General features: G+C 48.7%; 1 protein-coding gene across 2 annotated transcripts; it reads left to right on the forward strand.

Annotated features, from left to right (window-relative positions):
* The first annotated feature begins 1,371 nt into the window (after positions 1–1,371).
* Positions 1,372–15,332, forward strand: synpo (synaptopodin). 2 transcript variants are annotated; one of them, XM_028959571.1, is made up of 4 exons: positions 1,372–1,496; positions 4,725–5,983; positions 9,789–11,794; positions 13,275–15,332. In XM_028959571.1, the coding sequence occupies exons 2-4, from the start codon at positions 5,779–5,781 to the stop codon at positions 13,836–13,838; spliced, it is 2,775 nt and encodes a 924-aa protein (XP_028815404.1). In that variant the 5' UTR covers positions 1,372–1,496; positions 4,725–5,778; the 3' UTR covers positions 13,839–15,332. The 2 variants fall into 2 exon arrangements, with proteins under 2 accessions (XP_028815404.1, XP_028815405.1); XM_028959572.1 differs by lacking the exon at positions 1,372–1,496 and adding an exon at positions 3,158–3,631.
* Positions 15,333–15,612: the final 280 nt, after the last annotated feature.

Consider the following 15,612-nt stretch of genomic DNA (forward strand, 5'->3'; position numbering starts at 1 on the left):
ACCCCTGCTAGGAGAGCGGCCCCGTAATCAGAAGGTTGCCGGTTCGAATCCCGATCCGCCAAGGTACCACTGAGGTGCCACTGAGCAAAGCACCGTCCCCACACACTGCTCCCCGGGCGCCTGTCATGGCTGCCCACTGCTCACTCAGGGTGATGGGTTAAATGCAGAAGACAAATTTCACTGTGTGCCCCGTGTGCTGTGCTGCTGTGTATCACCAGTGACAATCACTTCACTTTACTACTTCACTAGCCTCTCACACCACTTTTTCAGACATGCTCGGAGGAATAAAACCTGTGATATATTCAGACCAATTAATTAATTGAGACTAAACCCATGTTGAAAAGGTACAGATTTACATGTTTTATGAAAGTACTTAAACTTAACACACACACACTTTGAGTCCCTGTACGCCACGTTATTAATTATTTACTACACGAGTAGTTGCAATCAGGATGAGAGTTTTCGGTACAGTTTTGGTAATGAATCAGGGTGTGAGTCGTTTGGTCCAGAATTTCCTGCTTTGTGCTGGCTGCGCTGCACAACGGTAGGCGTTCTGAAGTGACGTAAGAGCTCGCAGGCAGAATTACTCTGTTCTTTGTGGCTTCAAATTGAAATGAGCAATTCTGCTAATGGCTTTGGCCTTGTGAGACGTTTCTGGTAACCTTCTCTGTTGGAGGAGGTTTCTGGTTACAGTACATGGGCCGGCTGAGCATAAACGCCGTATAATTACCAGCGAGACAAACAGCACACTGTGCCACATTAACACAATTTGCGTTTAGGAGCACATTTCTATCCCCGGACAGAAGCGGAAGGCTCCAGATCAGAAGCTACTGGCTTGCGTCCCACCAAGGGTCTAAGTGCCTCGCTTTGGCTTAAGCACATATTGGCCTTTATGAATTGCCGGCCGGCCGCCGCACGTCTGTGAAACCCATCTGTACGCTTCTCCTGTGCGCTGTTCCATGCTCCCACCGCTGGGCCTCGGGAGGAAACGCGCTCCGCTCGCTGCGCTTTGCTTGTATAATTCACCGCAGTCTGGAACCGTATAAACAAGCGCTTAAGGCCCAGGGCCGTTTTTTTAAGCGGACATTTCCTCGCACGCATTCCGCCCTCCGCGTCCTCTCGGCCCTGCAGCGTGCAGTACCTGAGAGTGAAGTTTAGTAAAAAAATAAAAATAAAATTGGGGTGGAGGGGGGGCGAGTCGGTCGAATGCCCCGGCGTTAAATATGAAAATATATAATGGCATAATGTGTTCAGTATGCATTCTTGAAGGAAACCATATGAAAAGGGAAGACAAAGAGGCCTCTGTGTTCCAAGAGCTGGTGCTCCACACCCCCTTTCGCCTCTCTCTGTCTCAGAGAGAGAGAGAGAGAGAGAGAGAGAGCGTGTGTTACTCCAGAGTAGACAAGGCAGCAGAAGGGGGAGGTGTGCAGACAGAGGACCCGAAAAGGACCAGTGCACGCTCGCCGCTTTGCACGCAGCCGCGCACCGGAGCCCAGGTGAGTGCCTCGCACGGCCGGGAGGCCGCGCCGCTGGTCTTTGTCGCGCGAACCGAGTTGTGTTCACCTGCCGCTTTTAACGCTCTCTTTTTACATTGTCCTGTTCCAGGGCTCACTTTTTGGCAGGCCGTGCACGAGAGCCAGACAACATGCATTAAGAACCTTAAGTTGCTTTGTTTGTTTTGTTTTTTTTTGCATTCCATTTGAAGTTTCCTTTTACAGCAACTTCTTCAAGTTCTTACCTTGGGGCTCCTGTGTGGAACAGCAGCTGTGCTGAAACATTAGATGGTGTATCCGGTGAAACCGTGTCCCAGAGACAGGCACGACTTGTGCATCATTTACAGATGCGTTTTGAAAGCAGTGGGTTGTCCTGTAGCACATGTGTTTCGCTCACTTTGCAGAACATGGCTACAATAAAAGTGGCAGTAATAGTTCATAGATCTCAAAAGATCTCAAAAGATTTGAGATCTTTTGCACAATTTGCCGATGTTTCTTTAGGCTGATTTTGTCCTGGCAAGTTCCCCATATGGAGCCGTGGTCCAGGGCAGGACTGCGTATCTTTTATACTCCTCCTCCTTTAATCACTTATATTGGCCCACTGCTCATATGAAAGGGAGCCCGTCATCTCAGAAGTGCACTGAAGTGTTTTGAATGTCTGTCATCATCGTGTACATGCCAAGGCATGCCGGCCGTCACCCTCTTGCGAAGAATTATTTTGCAGAGGAATGCCAAATCTGCAGCGCAAACCCCTAAATTATTTCAAAGTACTTAAAGGCACTTCAATGGGGCCTTTTGTCTGAGGCGGTCCGGGTGCCTCCAGAAATCCTCGTATTAATGTCCCAATGAGTTGCGCCTGCCAAACTGTAATGGATATTGGAGATTACCAAGGCAAGCCCGCAACCCCCCAGGCGGGGAGGTGGGTCGCCAAGAAGATGTGTCGTGTGTGGGGCGATACGGCCGCTCCGGGAGGAATTTCCTTTCCGGGTATCGCACGCTTCCTGGTGTCTGCACGCAGTGGGTGGGGAGTGATGTTTGATGGCACACCTGCACTGGCAGCCCGTGACAAATGAGCTGGAGGCTGAATTGTCATCGCCCTGAAGGGCATGCAAGGTCATGTAAGGCAAAGGATGGCAGACGTTAAGTGAAGAGGTCATCAAGGGTCAGGCTTGGTTGACTTTTTTTTTTTTCCCTACATGTATGTCTATTCTTATTTATCATTTATCCAGTTAGGCCTGGTACTGTATATTCAATTAACTCTTTATTCTTTCTTATTATTTATTCTTTTTTTTAGCATATTTCATATCAAAATCTTCACGATTTACATAACTTAATAGATAAAACATGATCTTTGATGAAGTGAGCGATGTCAATCATCAGGCTCCTCCCATTTTAAAATATGTTCATATAAACATCATTGTGTTCTGACAGATATATTTGCACACCAACGGAAAAGGCCAGTTATTTTCTATCCTGCAAGGCACAGATTACTACCAAACGGATCTTTCTTTGCCCTTTGCCCTGGTGAACAAGCTACACACTTAGTGTGCCCAAAAATTCATGTTTAGTCCTCCTTTGGTGGGCAGCTTTATACTTTTTATTGATTAACTTTTATTTATTAACTTTTTCGTTTTATATGAAGTGCTTTAAGAAACAAGTCTTGGTATCTATACTTCTACTTGAAAGAAGAATGCGTGGACTTTTGTTCTTTGGCCACCTCTGCTGCCATGTTTGACCCAACGTGTCAATGTTAGTGGGCAACATGTTGTGACAACTGATGTCATGCAGGAAAAAAAAAACCTGCTTTAAGTGGCAACCGTACCGTGTGTCTTAACAAGCGCAACACATGTACCATGAAATTTTAATGACACCATTAATGCCTCCTGTTAAACCTTCTTTAAAAAACAAAGGAAAATCTCCCTGACTGCCGCCAAATCCGTCCCCGCAGCCGGAGCTCCAAACAAAGATGTGAAACGTGGTGCGTCTCTCTGACACAAGCAGGACGACTCTCCCGGCCACATCAGTCGGAGCGAAAAAGAAGTAGATAAATGGAAACAGCCTGGCCTACGATGCGGTGAAGAAAGCGATCGCCATCAGCGTTATCCCGGGAGATAACAAGGGAATCGACTCATCTCTGGGTAAACATCCTGTCGGGTGCAGCTGGGCTCTGCGACCACGGGCCAGAGTTAGATACGGCGAAAAATGGCTTGTTTGAGCGATCGCTTTTTAAATTGAACAGTGGATCCGTTCTTTGCACCCCGGGATGGCTGGTGGAGCCTAAAACAAGTCGTAAAAAAGCCGCGACAACAATGGTGACAGCCTGGGAGGGACAAACAATCGGCCACTCTGGCCCGGGCAAAGGGGGCCATTCATCATCCGCGTTATTAGGCCCTTTGCCGCATTTCAAAGGGAGCAAAGCTTCTGACAAACTTGTCAAGCGAAAGGCCCCACAGATGTTATCTGCCTCGCAGCTCTGGCGGTGCGCGGGGCATGAAATATGACACATCGCTGAGAGGGCGACCCACGTCTCTGGGCTCATTTGTTTTACTTGGACCTTTTTTTGCCGCGCGGCGCCTTTACATTTGTAGGGCGCGTCGGCGTTAATCTAGATCAAGGGCGACAGCTCCCGCGATTAACGGCAAGCCTTATCTGCCCGGCAGCGCTCGCGGCGGGCATTTTTTGGGCGACCTGACGGGAGGCGTCGCGGCAGCCGGCGCGTAATGAATTCTCACCTTCCCTTCTCTTTGAAGGGAGGCCGACTTCACCAACTGCAGACTGTTAATTAGGACTGCCTTCGCCGCCTTCTCACCCATAATGAAAGGCAGCAAAAAAGTCCTTTATTGCCTGGAGTACATTAAGGCTGAACGGGTGCACTTTTAATGGTTTAAAAGCTGGCCTTGGGCCGCATTGGGGAGCAGCATGGGCACCTTTTCTGTTTCATTTGTGCTATGTTTTACACAGTCTTAAAATAGTGTAACATTTATTATGGGTACATGCATTTTGGGTGAAAAGTTATTTGTTAAGGCAGTTTGCACATCATTCGAGCGGACAAATCAAGCTGGACCCAACGGGTCAGAGGTCGAACAGGAAATGGGGCTGAAATTCTGCAAAAATGGAGTCTATTGTTCAGAAACTGTGAAAGTTTTGAAGGGCTTCCAGACCTGCAATTCCCACCAGATCCAAAAATGAATTTTGCATGAGTTGAACCAAAAACCCTCATTTGTGTTTCAGGAAGCTGTGGGCCAGAGGAGGAGATGACATCCCAGAATTCAACCCTACCTGGTTTCCATGTGAATTTTGGGCCTGAGGTCCAACATGTGCACCTCCATCCACCGCGTCCAGACGCTGGGATATAAACTTCACAATCCAGGACAAAGATCCTCAAACGGACCCAACTGAGAATTTTCAACTGCAGCATCTTCACCTAAACTGACAATTTTGAATAATCCGACCCCCAGTACTGGGAGCTAGAAAGCCCAGGACGCCACCGGGTTCTTGCATGAGTAACGTGAGAATTATAAGACAGGACATGTTTTAAAAAATAAACAGAGCTGAACGAAGCCATAAAAGACATTCCGGCTTCTTTAGATTTCCTCGACCACCAGCTTTTGAAAGACTGAGTGCAGGTTAAGAAAAACAGTGTTATTTCATCTGACCATTGTCGTGCCTTGACGTTTTAAGAGCTTTCCTCATGTCTCAGAAAGAAAAATAAGCCGTCCCAGTGAGGCCCTGACAGGGCGAAGGGATAGCCGGTGTTTTGGTGCCGGCGATAAGGAAGGAGGAAGAGAAATGTCTGGATCGCGGTGGGCAGGCTGGCTCGAATAGAATGCCGGATGGTGTTCCAGCCTCTTTTACCGGACTTGAGACGTCGTAATTGCGAAATACTCTTGGCCGTTGTCCATGGGAACCCGTACAGTGTGCTCGGGATGGCGTCTCTAGGGAGGTCCTGTTAGAATTTGAATAATGTTCTGTGGGATGAACTAAAAGGCAAAACTCAAAGTCATATTTGTCAGCAGCGCCGTACCCTTGGGCTTGTGGTGGATGCACGTTGGACAGACAGGAAGCGTTTAAGCCGGGACTTTTTTTTTTCCTCCCTCACTTTCCAACTTTCACTTAGTTAGTCAGCCGAGTGAGAACCCGCCCCCTTTTCTGGGCCGAACTGACCTCCCATTAAACAGACGGACTGTTTCTGTTCATTCAGACGGCTGCAGGACAGAGCCGTGCTCCTCTGAAGGAGGGCTTGTGTTGGCCCAGAGCTGCACCGCCGCTCCCGTCCGGGGCCAAAATGGAGGGGGGGCAGGAGGCTGTCCGGAGAATGGCGAGCTGGACTGGGCCTGGAGCCACGGCAACGGGGAGCCTTGGTCGGACTGCGAGGGGAAGGCCGGAGACCGAGGCCAACAGCACTCTCATCTGGCAGAAGGGTGAACACAACAGGGTCAAAGGGAAGCCGAACATGACCTCCAGCACCAACCAACCGGGCCAGAAGACAAGTAAATGTGTTATTATTATTTTTTTGCATGTTGCCTACTGCATGCGTCATCCTTTGTTTGAACCCTATAAACCCCCCCCCCCCCCATCCCCACCTCTGCTATTTCACATGGGTGGTAGATCTCGAGCAGGGGAGTGAATCACCGTTGCTTTGGAAGGAAAGCACCGCAATGGTCACACAGGGAAAACAAACTTAGCCACGCCTTCTCTGCGCACGCCATACGGTCAGCGGAACATCTGTTTCCCCCTGTGGTTGGGTACTGTAAGGTCTCGGTACACTGCACACACACAGACCACGATGCTGGACAAGCTTGGAAGGCGATCAGTCACCCAAAAATCAACGATTCTGCAGTTTTCTTTAATTTCCCAGCAAATGATAGGTTGCCGAAAAGAAAACGAGCACTTTAAACATTATCTGCTTCAAGCAGAAGATCACGTTGGACAACAAAAGTAGCACCAACACATACGATTTTGCCAGCTGGACAAATGACGCACCATCACATGAGTGGCAGTGTTTCACCATTTAGCTTCCAACCTCTATACGAATGGTTAAGAACAAATCTTGTTTTTCTAGGGTTCCTTGTGTCCGGAGGGGGTTTAAGTTTATGGGGGCGTCATCTGTAGTGGTTGTTAAGCCCACTGAGACATACTGCTTGTGATTGTGGGCTTTACAAAATTGCATTGCGCAAACTCTCTATCGCCTCTTGTGGTAAACAGTGGTATTAGAAAACAGAACGGGCCTTAGCTAGCTGGTTAGCATGCTTTTTATCATGAATGGCAACACAACGGCCATTTTTAGTTGTTGTTCCATTGCACCTTTAGGGTTGGAGTTGTACGATATGCGCTATTACGCTTTGCTATGCAGATGCGCGTAACAAGGACACTGCTTTATGACAATCTGAGGGCTCTCAGACAGAATGGAATTTCTTGTTGAGGCCCATTCGTTTTTGCTTGTGCTTGATCGCTGAAACCAGGCGCACAAATGGTGACGTAAGGAAAATTTTAATTCGCACCATTGTGGCTGGCCTCGATTTTTTTTCTGTTGATGTGAAGATCTGGAGGTCTGTTTTGGTTGCAAATGGGAAAAGCAGTGTTATATAAGCACTAAAGCAGCGTTATTCATTACTGTTCATTTAAACCCAACAAATGGTTGGAAGAAAATCCACAATTCTCCTAAAAAATCAACAAGGTGGTTCTCGTCTGCAGGCCGCCTCACCACACCACAAAGGAAGAGCGTAAACCCGTGGGCTGACTCCTGGGGGCCTACGTAATGCGTTGTTAAACTGCACATTCATCAGCCCCAGCCCCCAGGGCCTAATCCCCTTTCTGTCCACGCTGCTTCACACACGGGCCGGCGGGGCGACGCTGTCATCCCGGCCGGCCGCCAGCGAACGATAACATCCGACGGGGTAATCTGACCTCCGATACACAACGGCGGGCCTCATCTGCTGTGTGCGGAGGGGACCAAGCGTTTGGCCCCTCTCCCTGCCTCTCCTGAACAAGGGGTTAATCGCTCGGACCGGGTGAGTCAGTCAAATCCTGCGTGCCGATCGGCGGAACTCTCATTGCTTTTGGGTCGAGCTGACACAGCACTGGAACCCACCAGAGAGACGCTTGCGTCGGAGTTTGATGGAAATGCTTCAATGGATAGACAGTGACCCCACCCTTACACACACACACACACAGTGATTCTGTAGGGACTTTCCTGGACTAAAATGTTCTCCTCCTCATGCTGAAAGGACTTTTGGTTTGGGGAAAAAAATAAGATTAGAATCTAATGCCAGCTGCTCCCACACTGACGCACAGACGCGCAGACGCTGACGCGCAGACGCGCAGACGCAGACGCACACGCAGACACTGCATCAGCCGGAGACGCGCCGCGGTCCAGCATTCGCAGCGCGACGGCGCACAGTTCAATCGGAAAAGCTCTCGGAGCCGTCGCTTATTTATAAAGGTAATACGCAACTTTTGGTTCAACTTTAAGCTCATTTTTGGCGACCGATTATTACGCGCGAATTGTTACTGCGAATAAATGCGAGCTGTATATATTTTATACTCGCACTGAAAACAATTAAGCAAATACATTCTAATTGGAAACTTTTTGCTGTAAAAAATGTTTTACAGCAATGCTTGCTGTAAAGAAAACCCCCAAAAGTTGCATGAGAGGATGACTGTTACTGAATGTGACAATCACTTCACTTTAGACTGTACTGGAATCATTTAAATAAATTGGTCGAGGTGTCAATGCCAAGACCAGATTTGAACTGCGTGCATTAAGCTTTGAAGGTGCAGACGTGCACGATATTGGCAGATCTTGAATGCAGTAATATGGACGGAGGGGGGTTATTTTGCGTGCATGAGAGCTCTGCACCTCTGCAGCTGTCACTCATGTCTGTGTGGGCTGCTTGCGCAACGTGGAGTGGAAACGTCTACGATGGAAGTGCAAATCTTATTCCAGGAAAGTTGGGAAAAACGCATATAACAATGCGTTTTGAATTAGATGAAATGCATCCTTTAATATAAAACTCTTGGACTGAAACCATCCACCTGTTCACCAGACTTCTTCAACACAGGCTCCTGTTACTAGAGTATGTAAATCATTAACTTATGACAAAACCCAACAGGAGACTTCCCACTGTTAGAATTTTAAAGCTCCATTAAGGAAACAGATTGCTTTGGTATTGCTCTAGTCGCTGATGCCTAAAGCCACCACACAGTAGCCGGTGTGACTCACAGCCATCCCTCTTTATGACATTCAGAATTAGACAAATATTTGCTTCGAATGAGCGCCGTTAAACGACACGCTGCGTGTCAGACCGCTGTGATGTCTTGTTCTTGAACCGACTGGTCTTTGTGGCCTGTTCTGTCTAAATGACAGCAAATTCCTCGGGTCAGAGTTCAAGCGCCTAAATGCATAGTTTGTCTTGTAACTGAGGACACGCGAATGTAAAAGTGTCAGGGTGCCATGAATCGGGGCGCGGGCTTCGCCGCGGAGAGTTTTGTCTGAGGCCGGGCGGCAGTTCCCGGCAGGGAATTTTTCTCGCCAGTTGAGGAATGCTCTGGGAGGGACTCCGGCCGTTGGTAAAGGAAATACTTGAGCAGTTTGGAATGGAACTCTTGCGCCTGTACAATAAACCTCTTCCACTTTCAACAAGAACATTTTTGTTTCCGATTTTTTTTTTTTTTACCGAATCCCACCAGACAGCTACAAATTCCTTTAAAAATGCAGCTTCGGGTTTCGTACGTTTCTTGTTCTTCGTCGGAGATGTTATGTCTGCTCTGTAGACACAACAACCGTTTGCCTTGCGGAACCCCCACCAACGCGAACGTGGCCTGATGCCACCGTATGTGCAGCGCGGTCACGCCGATTATTCGTGCCTGAGCGTGGCTCCCTGGCAGCCCCTGGCTGCTCCTCGGCGCGAGAACCCCTGCTTGGAAACCGTTCGGCGTTAATGTCCGCCGGTGGAGTTTCTTCTGCAAGACACACACACACCCACTAGCAGAGAGCATTTTTAATTTTTTTTTTTCCTACGGAGGAAATGAATCTGTCTTTGGAAAAAGAGAAACGACAGCGGCACGAGGAGAATGAACATGCGACAGGGTCCCTTGATGTAAACCGTGACTACTCGGGTTGAACCATATTACGGTTCTCTGGTTTTAAAACAGCAATCGGACGCTTATCGGCTGGCTGTCCTCGCTGTTTTCCTCGCTGTAACGGGCCTGATCTGTGACTGTGCGGACGAATAACTAACCTTGACCAGTTTGACGCATTAAAGCCTTTTTTTTCCTTTTGTTTCCGACCCGCAGACCTCAGCAGAAGTGCAAGTTTGTCCGAGAAGGAGCTCAAGGAGGCAAGGACGCGGAGCCAGATCATTGCCGCCCAGCTGACGGTGCCGTCCAGCTCCAGCTCCAGGGGCGTCCAGCTTTTTAATCGGCGCAAGCAGCGAGTCAACGCCTTCACCCTGGTGAGCTACGGCGGAGGAGGACGAGACGAGTCGAGGAGCGAAAGTGACCTGCCGCCGCGAAGCGCGTTGACATGGGAAAATAAGCTCAGCCGGGATCTCGGGGGCCGCGAGGGCATCTCCAAAAGCAGCGAGACGAGGCCTCCTTGGTCACCCAGAGAAATCAAGTGCATAAAAGGTGACATCATGGAAGGTCAAGGCGAACCCGTCCATGGAGCTGAGGATGATGACACCATTACGCGGGAGAGGCATTTCCTCCCAGTGAACGAGATGGAGGGCGAGCTCCCAGGGGAGCCCGTGGATGAAGTGAAGGATGAGGTTGCTATTGAGGATGGCAGTGCCACTTACGCCCAGCTGAGCAGAGGTCGCGAGGAAACGGAGCCGAACGGGACGCGTAGGAGCTCGGTGGACGCTCCAGGAGACGTTCCAAATGGCTGTCATGATACTGAGGCGTCTGGGAAGGCGTCCTCTTCGTTGGCCAAGCAAGCCGCGGCCATCACCAACAGAACAGCCCGTCCGTTTTTCTCCCCCGCTACCGTGCGGTCATCTGAGGTTGCCAGCCCGGCACCGGACATTCCCTCAGCACCCTCCTACTCCACACCTCCTCTGCCCGCCATCCAAAAAGCGACCGGTAAGGTCCTTCTAAACCCGGCCGAGTCCCCAGCGCAAGACTTTATGGATTCACCTTTGTCAGAGCCTCCGAGGCCATTTTTCTCTCCTCCACCTCCTGCCCCCTCATACCCGACCCCACCGCTTCCATTTTTCTCCAGTCCAACATTAACTGGTCCCTCTAGAGGACCACCAACTCCCCACTACATCGCCCCAACAGTTGCCAGGCCCATTTATACGCCCCAGCTCATGTGTGAAAAAAGACCACAAACCCCGATTAGAACAGGCATCTTGGATGAGGGCGTGGTTCGGCGGGGAAACAGGAAGTCCATGTTCACGTTCCAGGAGAAGCCAAGATTAGAGCCGAACCCCGAGCTCTTGTCCCTGGTGCAGGGCACAGACGAGAAGAAAAAGATGAAGTCTCAGCCTGATCACACCCCAGAGGAAGAGCTGCTAGCACTCGGGGCCGAAGCCTCGAACTTCCTAGCCAAAGGTGATGGGGTTGTAGAAGAGGATCTGTACCCTGAATGGTCCTCGTGCTTGAAGAGTTCCCGAACTCGAGCCAAGATGGAGCACAAGCCTGAGCAGGCCCTGACTAACGCCTCCGGGAAGGGCGCTGAACTTTTTGCCAAGAGGCAGTCCAGGATGGAAAAGTATGTCTTGGATAAATCAGCAGCCGGGCAGATAAGATCTCCCTCTCCAACCATGTCTTTGCCGCCCTCCTGGGTGTATCCATCCACCATGCCAGGTCGGGTGAAGGCCATTGTTAACGCCTCTAACGTCAGTACAGAGATTTCAAAGACGCTCAAAGCGCAGCAGTCTGCCTCCAAAAAGAGCATTCCGCAAAGAGCGCTGGCTCCGCCTCCGCCTCCCGAGAGTCCGGCTCTGGAGAACGGCTGCTCAAAGATAGAAATGGAGCTTGCCAGACACCAGCCTTACCAGATCAGCTCTTCACTTTTCATCTTGAACCCAACCAAGGATCCAATGAGCCCTCCCAAGTCTATGGCCACCGTGCAGACGTTCTCAAGGCAAACATCCCTTCCCACGAGTCCACCTTCTTACTCCAACCCGCCGGGTGGATACAGGCCGGCCCAGTGCTTCTCCCCACCATTGTCCCCCAGCCCAAGAGGAGTCACTTCACCCATGTCAGCCTTATCGCCAGAGCGAGTGGCGTCACCTCGATCAGGTGTTCAGGTTCCCAGACCCACGTTCTCTGCCAGGAAGGCTGGGATTGAACCTCAGGTGTGGAGGCCATCTTTCTTCTAACACCCTCAGCACACGAACACCTTCTAACATACCAGACCAGTTTAGATATAATGTTTTTTATACACTGAACCAAGACCTACCCTCGTTGGCCTGTTTCATCTCTCTGGATCTTTAGTGTGCAGTTCAACCACTGAACACAAGAGGGCAGTTGCCCATCACCCTTGAATACACTTTCTCCTCAAGCCAGAGAGACGGCAATGTGAAGTGTGTATTTGGGGGAGGAAAAAAAAGAAAAGTATATAAAATATATTTTTTTGACTGTGTAAGCATAAGTATAAGAGATCAGTGGCTTTTTCCTATGCCTGCTTCAAAGTTTTAAATGGGGTGTTTTCTTACAAAGCACTTTAGCAGATGGTGCCTTGGTTTGGTTTATGATGTATGATTTGCAATTTAATACGTTCAGTCATAAAAAAAAACCAAGAGAGCTCATTTAAAGTCTTTCTAGAAGAACGTGGGAGTGACTAGAATGTGGTATAAACCTTCAGGCATTTTTGCTGGTCGATTGTACCATATGCTACTGTGTGAGTGTTATTTTCAGTGCATGCTAATTCACAAGTAAGTAATCATTACGGGCTATTCTAATTTGTCGCGGATCTCAGGACATTAAGCTGCGGACGCCTAATTGAAATGGCAACACTGCTCAGTATCTTTTTCCTTTCACTCAGACTCTGCTGCTTTGAGACTGTGTCCTTCACTGTTCACTCTTCTGCCCCATTAAAACTGGAACGAGATCTTTAATTTGTCACTTCACTTCTGTCTTCGTCCCTTTTCTGCCACTTCTCTTCCTCGTTTGACTTCTTGATTGCTGCCTTTACTTCACACACATTTGGTTTATTGTTTCACTGAATCATCCATTCACGGCTCGGCCCATCATTAATGTGTACATCACGATCTTCGAATGCTAAATAGAGTTGTGGAGCTCCAGATGGGTTTTTTTCAGCTGAAGGGGCTCTCTGAGGGGGTTGAGAACCTTTTGATAAATGCTATGACCCCCCCCTCCCCTCCAGGCCTGACTCGTGTCCAACAATAATAGCCTCTGGAGGTGGAAACCTACCCAGCAACCTCAGCGAAGGTTTGTTGCCTTGGCTGTGTTGCATGCAAGGAAATTGGAGCAGGACACGGCATCCCGGCACGTTGCTCACGTAATAAGGAAAACAGCGATGGTCTATTTCCGAGACATCCTTAGTGCTTGAGCGAAAGCTTTCTGTGCTGTATGTAATCGTATTGTTTCTACAGCATCCATCCAAAGTGGATGGGAATGCAAAAAGCGGCAATTTAATAGACGAGCGTGTGTGATGGTGTCTGAAGCATGTGTTTGGATAATGTGCTGAATGAGACGAGGGCTAAATTCTGCTGTTGAGTGTGAAAATTAATCCGCACGGGTGGAATTACTTGTGATGGGAATTCCAGAACGTGTGAGAACATGATATTTGATTGTGCTTTTCTCCACACACAGAGGAGCGAGTCTCCAGCCACACCTGCTGCGTCCCGGACACCAAACCTGACCAGAAGGTTCAGCAGCCCGGAGGGTCCATCCAGTGTTGTCTGGTCGCCTAGTGCCTCCCATGCTAACGCTCCATCGCCGAGACCTGTTCACCGGCCCATGGCGGCTTCACCAGTATCTCCAGTCTGGGACTCCAGATGCCAGTCCCCAGTCATCAACCATGACACCAAGGCCAACCACCGGCTCCTGGCGAAGAATATCATAAATGCCGCGAAGCGCAAGAACAGTCCCTCCCCCGGAGCGCTGAGCGGACACGGGCTGGCCACCTCCCCTGGACAAAAACCCACGAGCCCCTTCCAGCCACGCTCGCCCATGTTCACCAGCCCCCCACCCACGCCCACCATCCGCTCGCCCGTGCGCCTCTACAACACCCGTTCCCTCACCGACTCCGACGCCTCCGTGGAGTCCGAGGACTCGGGCTGGCGCTCGCCGGGGCTTCGGAGCTACAACACTTGCCCGCGAGGGTGGAGCAGCAGCCTGAGGGTCAAGAGAGGGCCTGTCCCCGCCGATCTCTAAAGAGTAATAAAAAATTAAAAAAAACACTTCTTCTTTTCTCCCAGCGAAGGTAAAGAAAGTTGGGTTGTGCTTGACCCGCACTGTTGAGGGTAAAGCCGAATTGGACCATCAGCGGTAATTATAGTCGCACAATCAGGCACCAGCGTGCAATTATGTAATTAGTGATCATACCAAGCTAATTGGTGCCATAATTATCTGCATTAGCACCTGGCTGCAATAGTCCAAAAAAAATTGAGAACGGTTTGTAGAGGAACGAGGTAGGTATGGGACAGTTTTGCCAAAGACGCTCCACCTTCCAACCAAAGAAGTAATTTCTTGACTATGCTGTGTCTATGAAGCAGTGTTACGTGTTAATATCTTTCCATTCCTTTCTTTTTTTTTTCTCCAACGTTACAGTAACTTCACCCTTTTTCTACTTTTGTATCTGAAAGACTCTCTTCAGCACGTGAAAGAATGTAAAGCAACATGATGTCTGCAGGTCTGACAGAGTGCGACGCGGGAACGGAAACTGTAAATGTACAGATTATTAAGCATTCCGAAAGTGAGCGGTGAAGGAAAGAGAAAGTCGTTGGGACGTTCTTGGGAGGATAATGGTTTATTGTTCTGTGGCACATTAGCGCTAAAGAAATATTCCTCTTGTGAGTGTGCAGCTTCCTTTACAACAAGGCTACTCTTGCTGCCAAAGTATTTTCCCACCCTTCCCCTGCCTGAACTGAACCTTCCCCTGCAGTGCATGATCTGCGGCTTTAATGAATGTGTAGTGCATTCTTACCTGAATGTTTCATGAATGACTGTACTTGACTGTAACAAGAACATGTGATCATTCTTTACAAAAAATAGGACTTAGATTGCAAAACCAAGGTACTTAAGGCCATTATATCATACCGGACGTAATCCGCACATGCACATGCTAGATATATTCCTTTTATTTTATTTGCACTCAGTTTGTATGACACAGACGAGAAGTGGTGTAGTGCACAAAACACGAGTCTTCCACGTATACCATGTCATGCGACTGTACTGTATGAAGTTGTAATCAACTATTTTTTTTTTTTTTTTATGAAGCCAGATTTGAAACATGCAGTGGTGTTTGCACCAGACTCCCCACGGCCCACATCATGTTTCCCGTCTGGCGTCCAGTGTCCCAACAGTGCCAGCCATGGCTCGGTATCTTAGTGCCTCAGCAGATTTTTGGGTGTTTACGTGTATGCATACTTTGATTGATGGGGACACCAGGCGCGTTGTGACTTGGCAAGTTTCTAGAATAACCTTCTCTGTACCTTGGATAGCCCCCAGGACCCCGGCACATCGTCACAAGAACGTTGACCCTCTCTCTGGGAGGGTCATCAGCACTATGACTTGCATAAAGTTGCTTTCATGTGTAACTTCCTTTGAGTAATCTGCAATCCCATTGTGTATCTTTGTCTTTCTACAAAATACGTTATTTAAAAAAAAAACACACACAAATAAAAACATTCTCATAATCCCAAGAAAGTCTTGTTGTCTTTCCCATGTCTTCTTGTAAAAATGTAATAGTATATAAAACTAAATACATGTTGACTGCTTTGTATGTTATCGTTTATGATTTAATTGTAAGTTTAAACTTAGATTGTTGTTTATCATTATTGTTTTATTGTTGAACGTTTTATGACATGCAAACACAAACCTTCAAACTGACGAAGTTGGTGAAAAGAATGAGCACGAGTACTGGAGGCAGCGAGCGAAGAATTGGTGAACAAGCTTTCTTAAAGTTTGTGGAGAGAGTTCCATCTGT

This window comes from Denticeps clupeoides, chromosome 18 (assembly GCF_900700375.1).
Source record: "Denticeps clupeoides chromosome 18, fDenClu1.1, whole genome shotgun sequence".
Taxonomy (NCBI): Eukaryota; Metazoa; Chordata; class Actinopteri; order Clupeiformes; family Denticipitidae; genus Denticeps; species Denticeps clupeoides.

Bases quoted from the DNA above. Each gene is read 5' to 3' on its own strand.
- synpo (XM_028959571.1), top strand. From the start codon at position 5,779: ATGGAGGGGGGGCAGGAGGCTGTCCGGAGAATGGCGAGCTGGACTGGG. The intron at 5,984-9,788 runs GTAAATGTGTTA...TCCGACCCGCAG, and splicing joins CCAACCGGGCCAGAAGACAA to ACCTCAGCAGAAGTGCAAGT. The intron at 11,795-13,274 runs GTGTGGAGGCCA...CTCCACACACAG, and splicing joins AGGCTGGGATTGAACCTCAG to AGGAGCGAGTCTCCAGCCAC.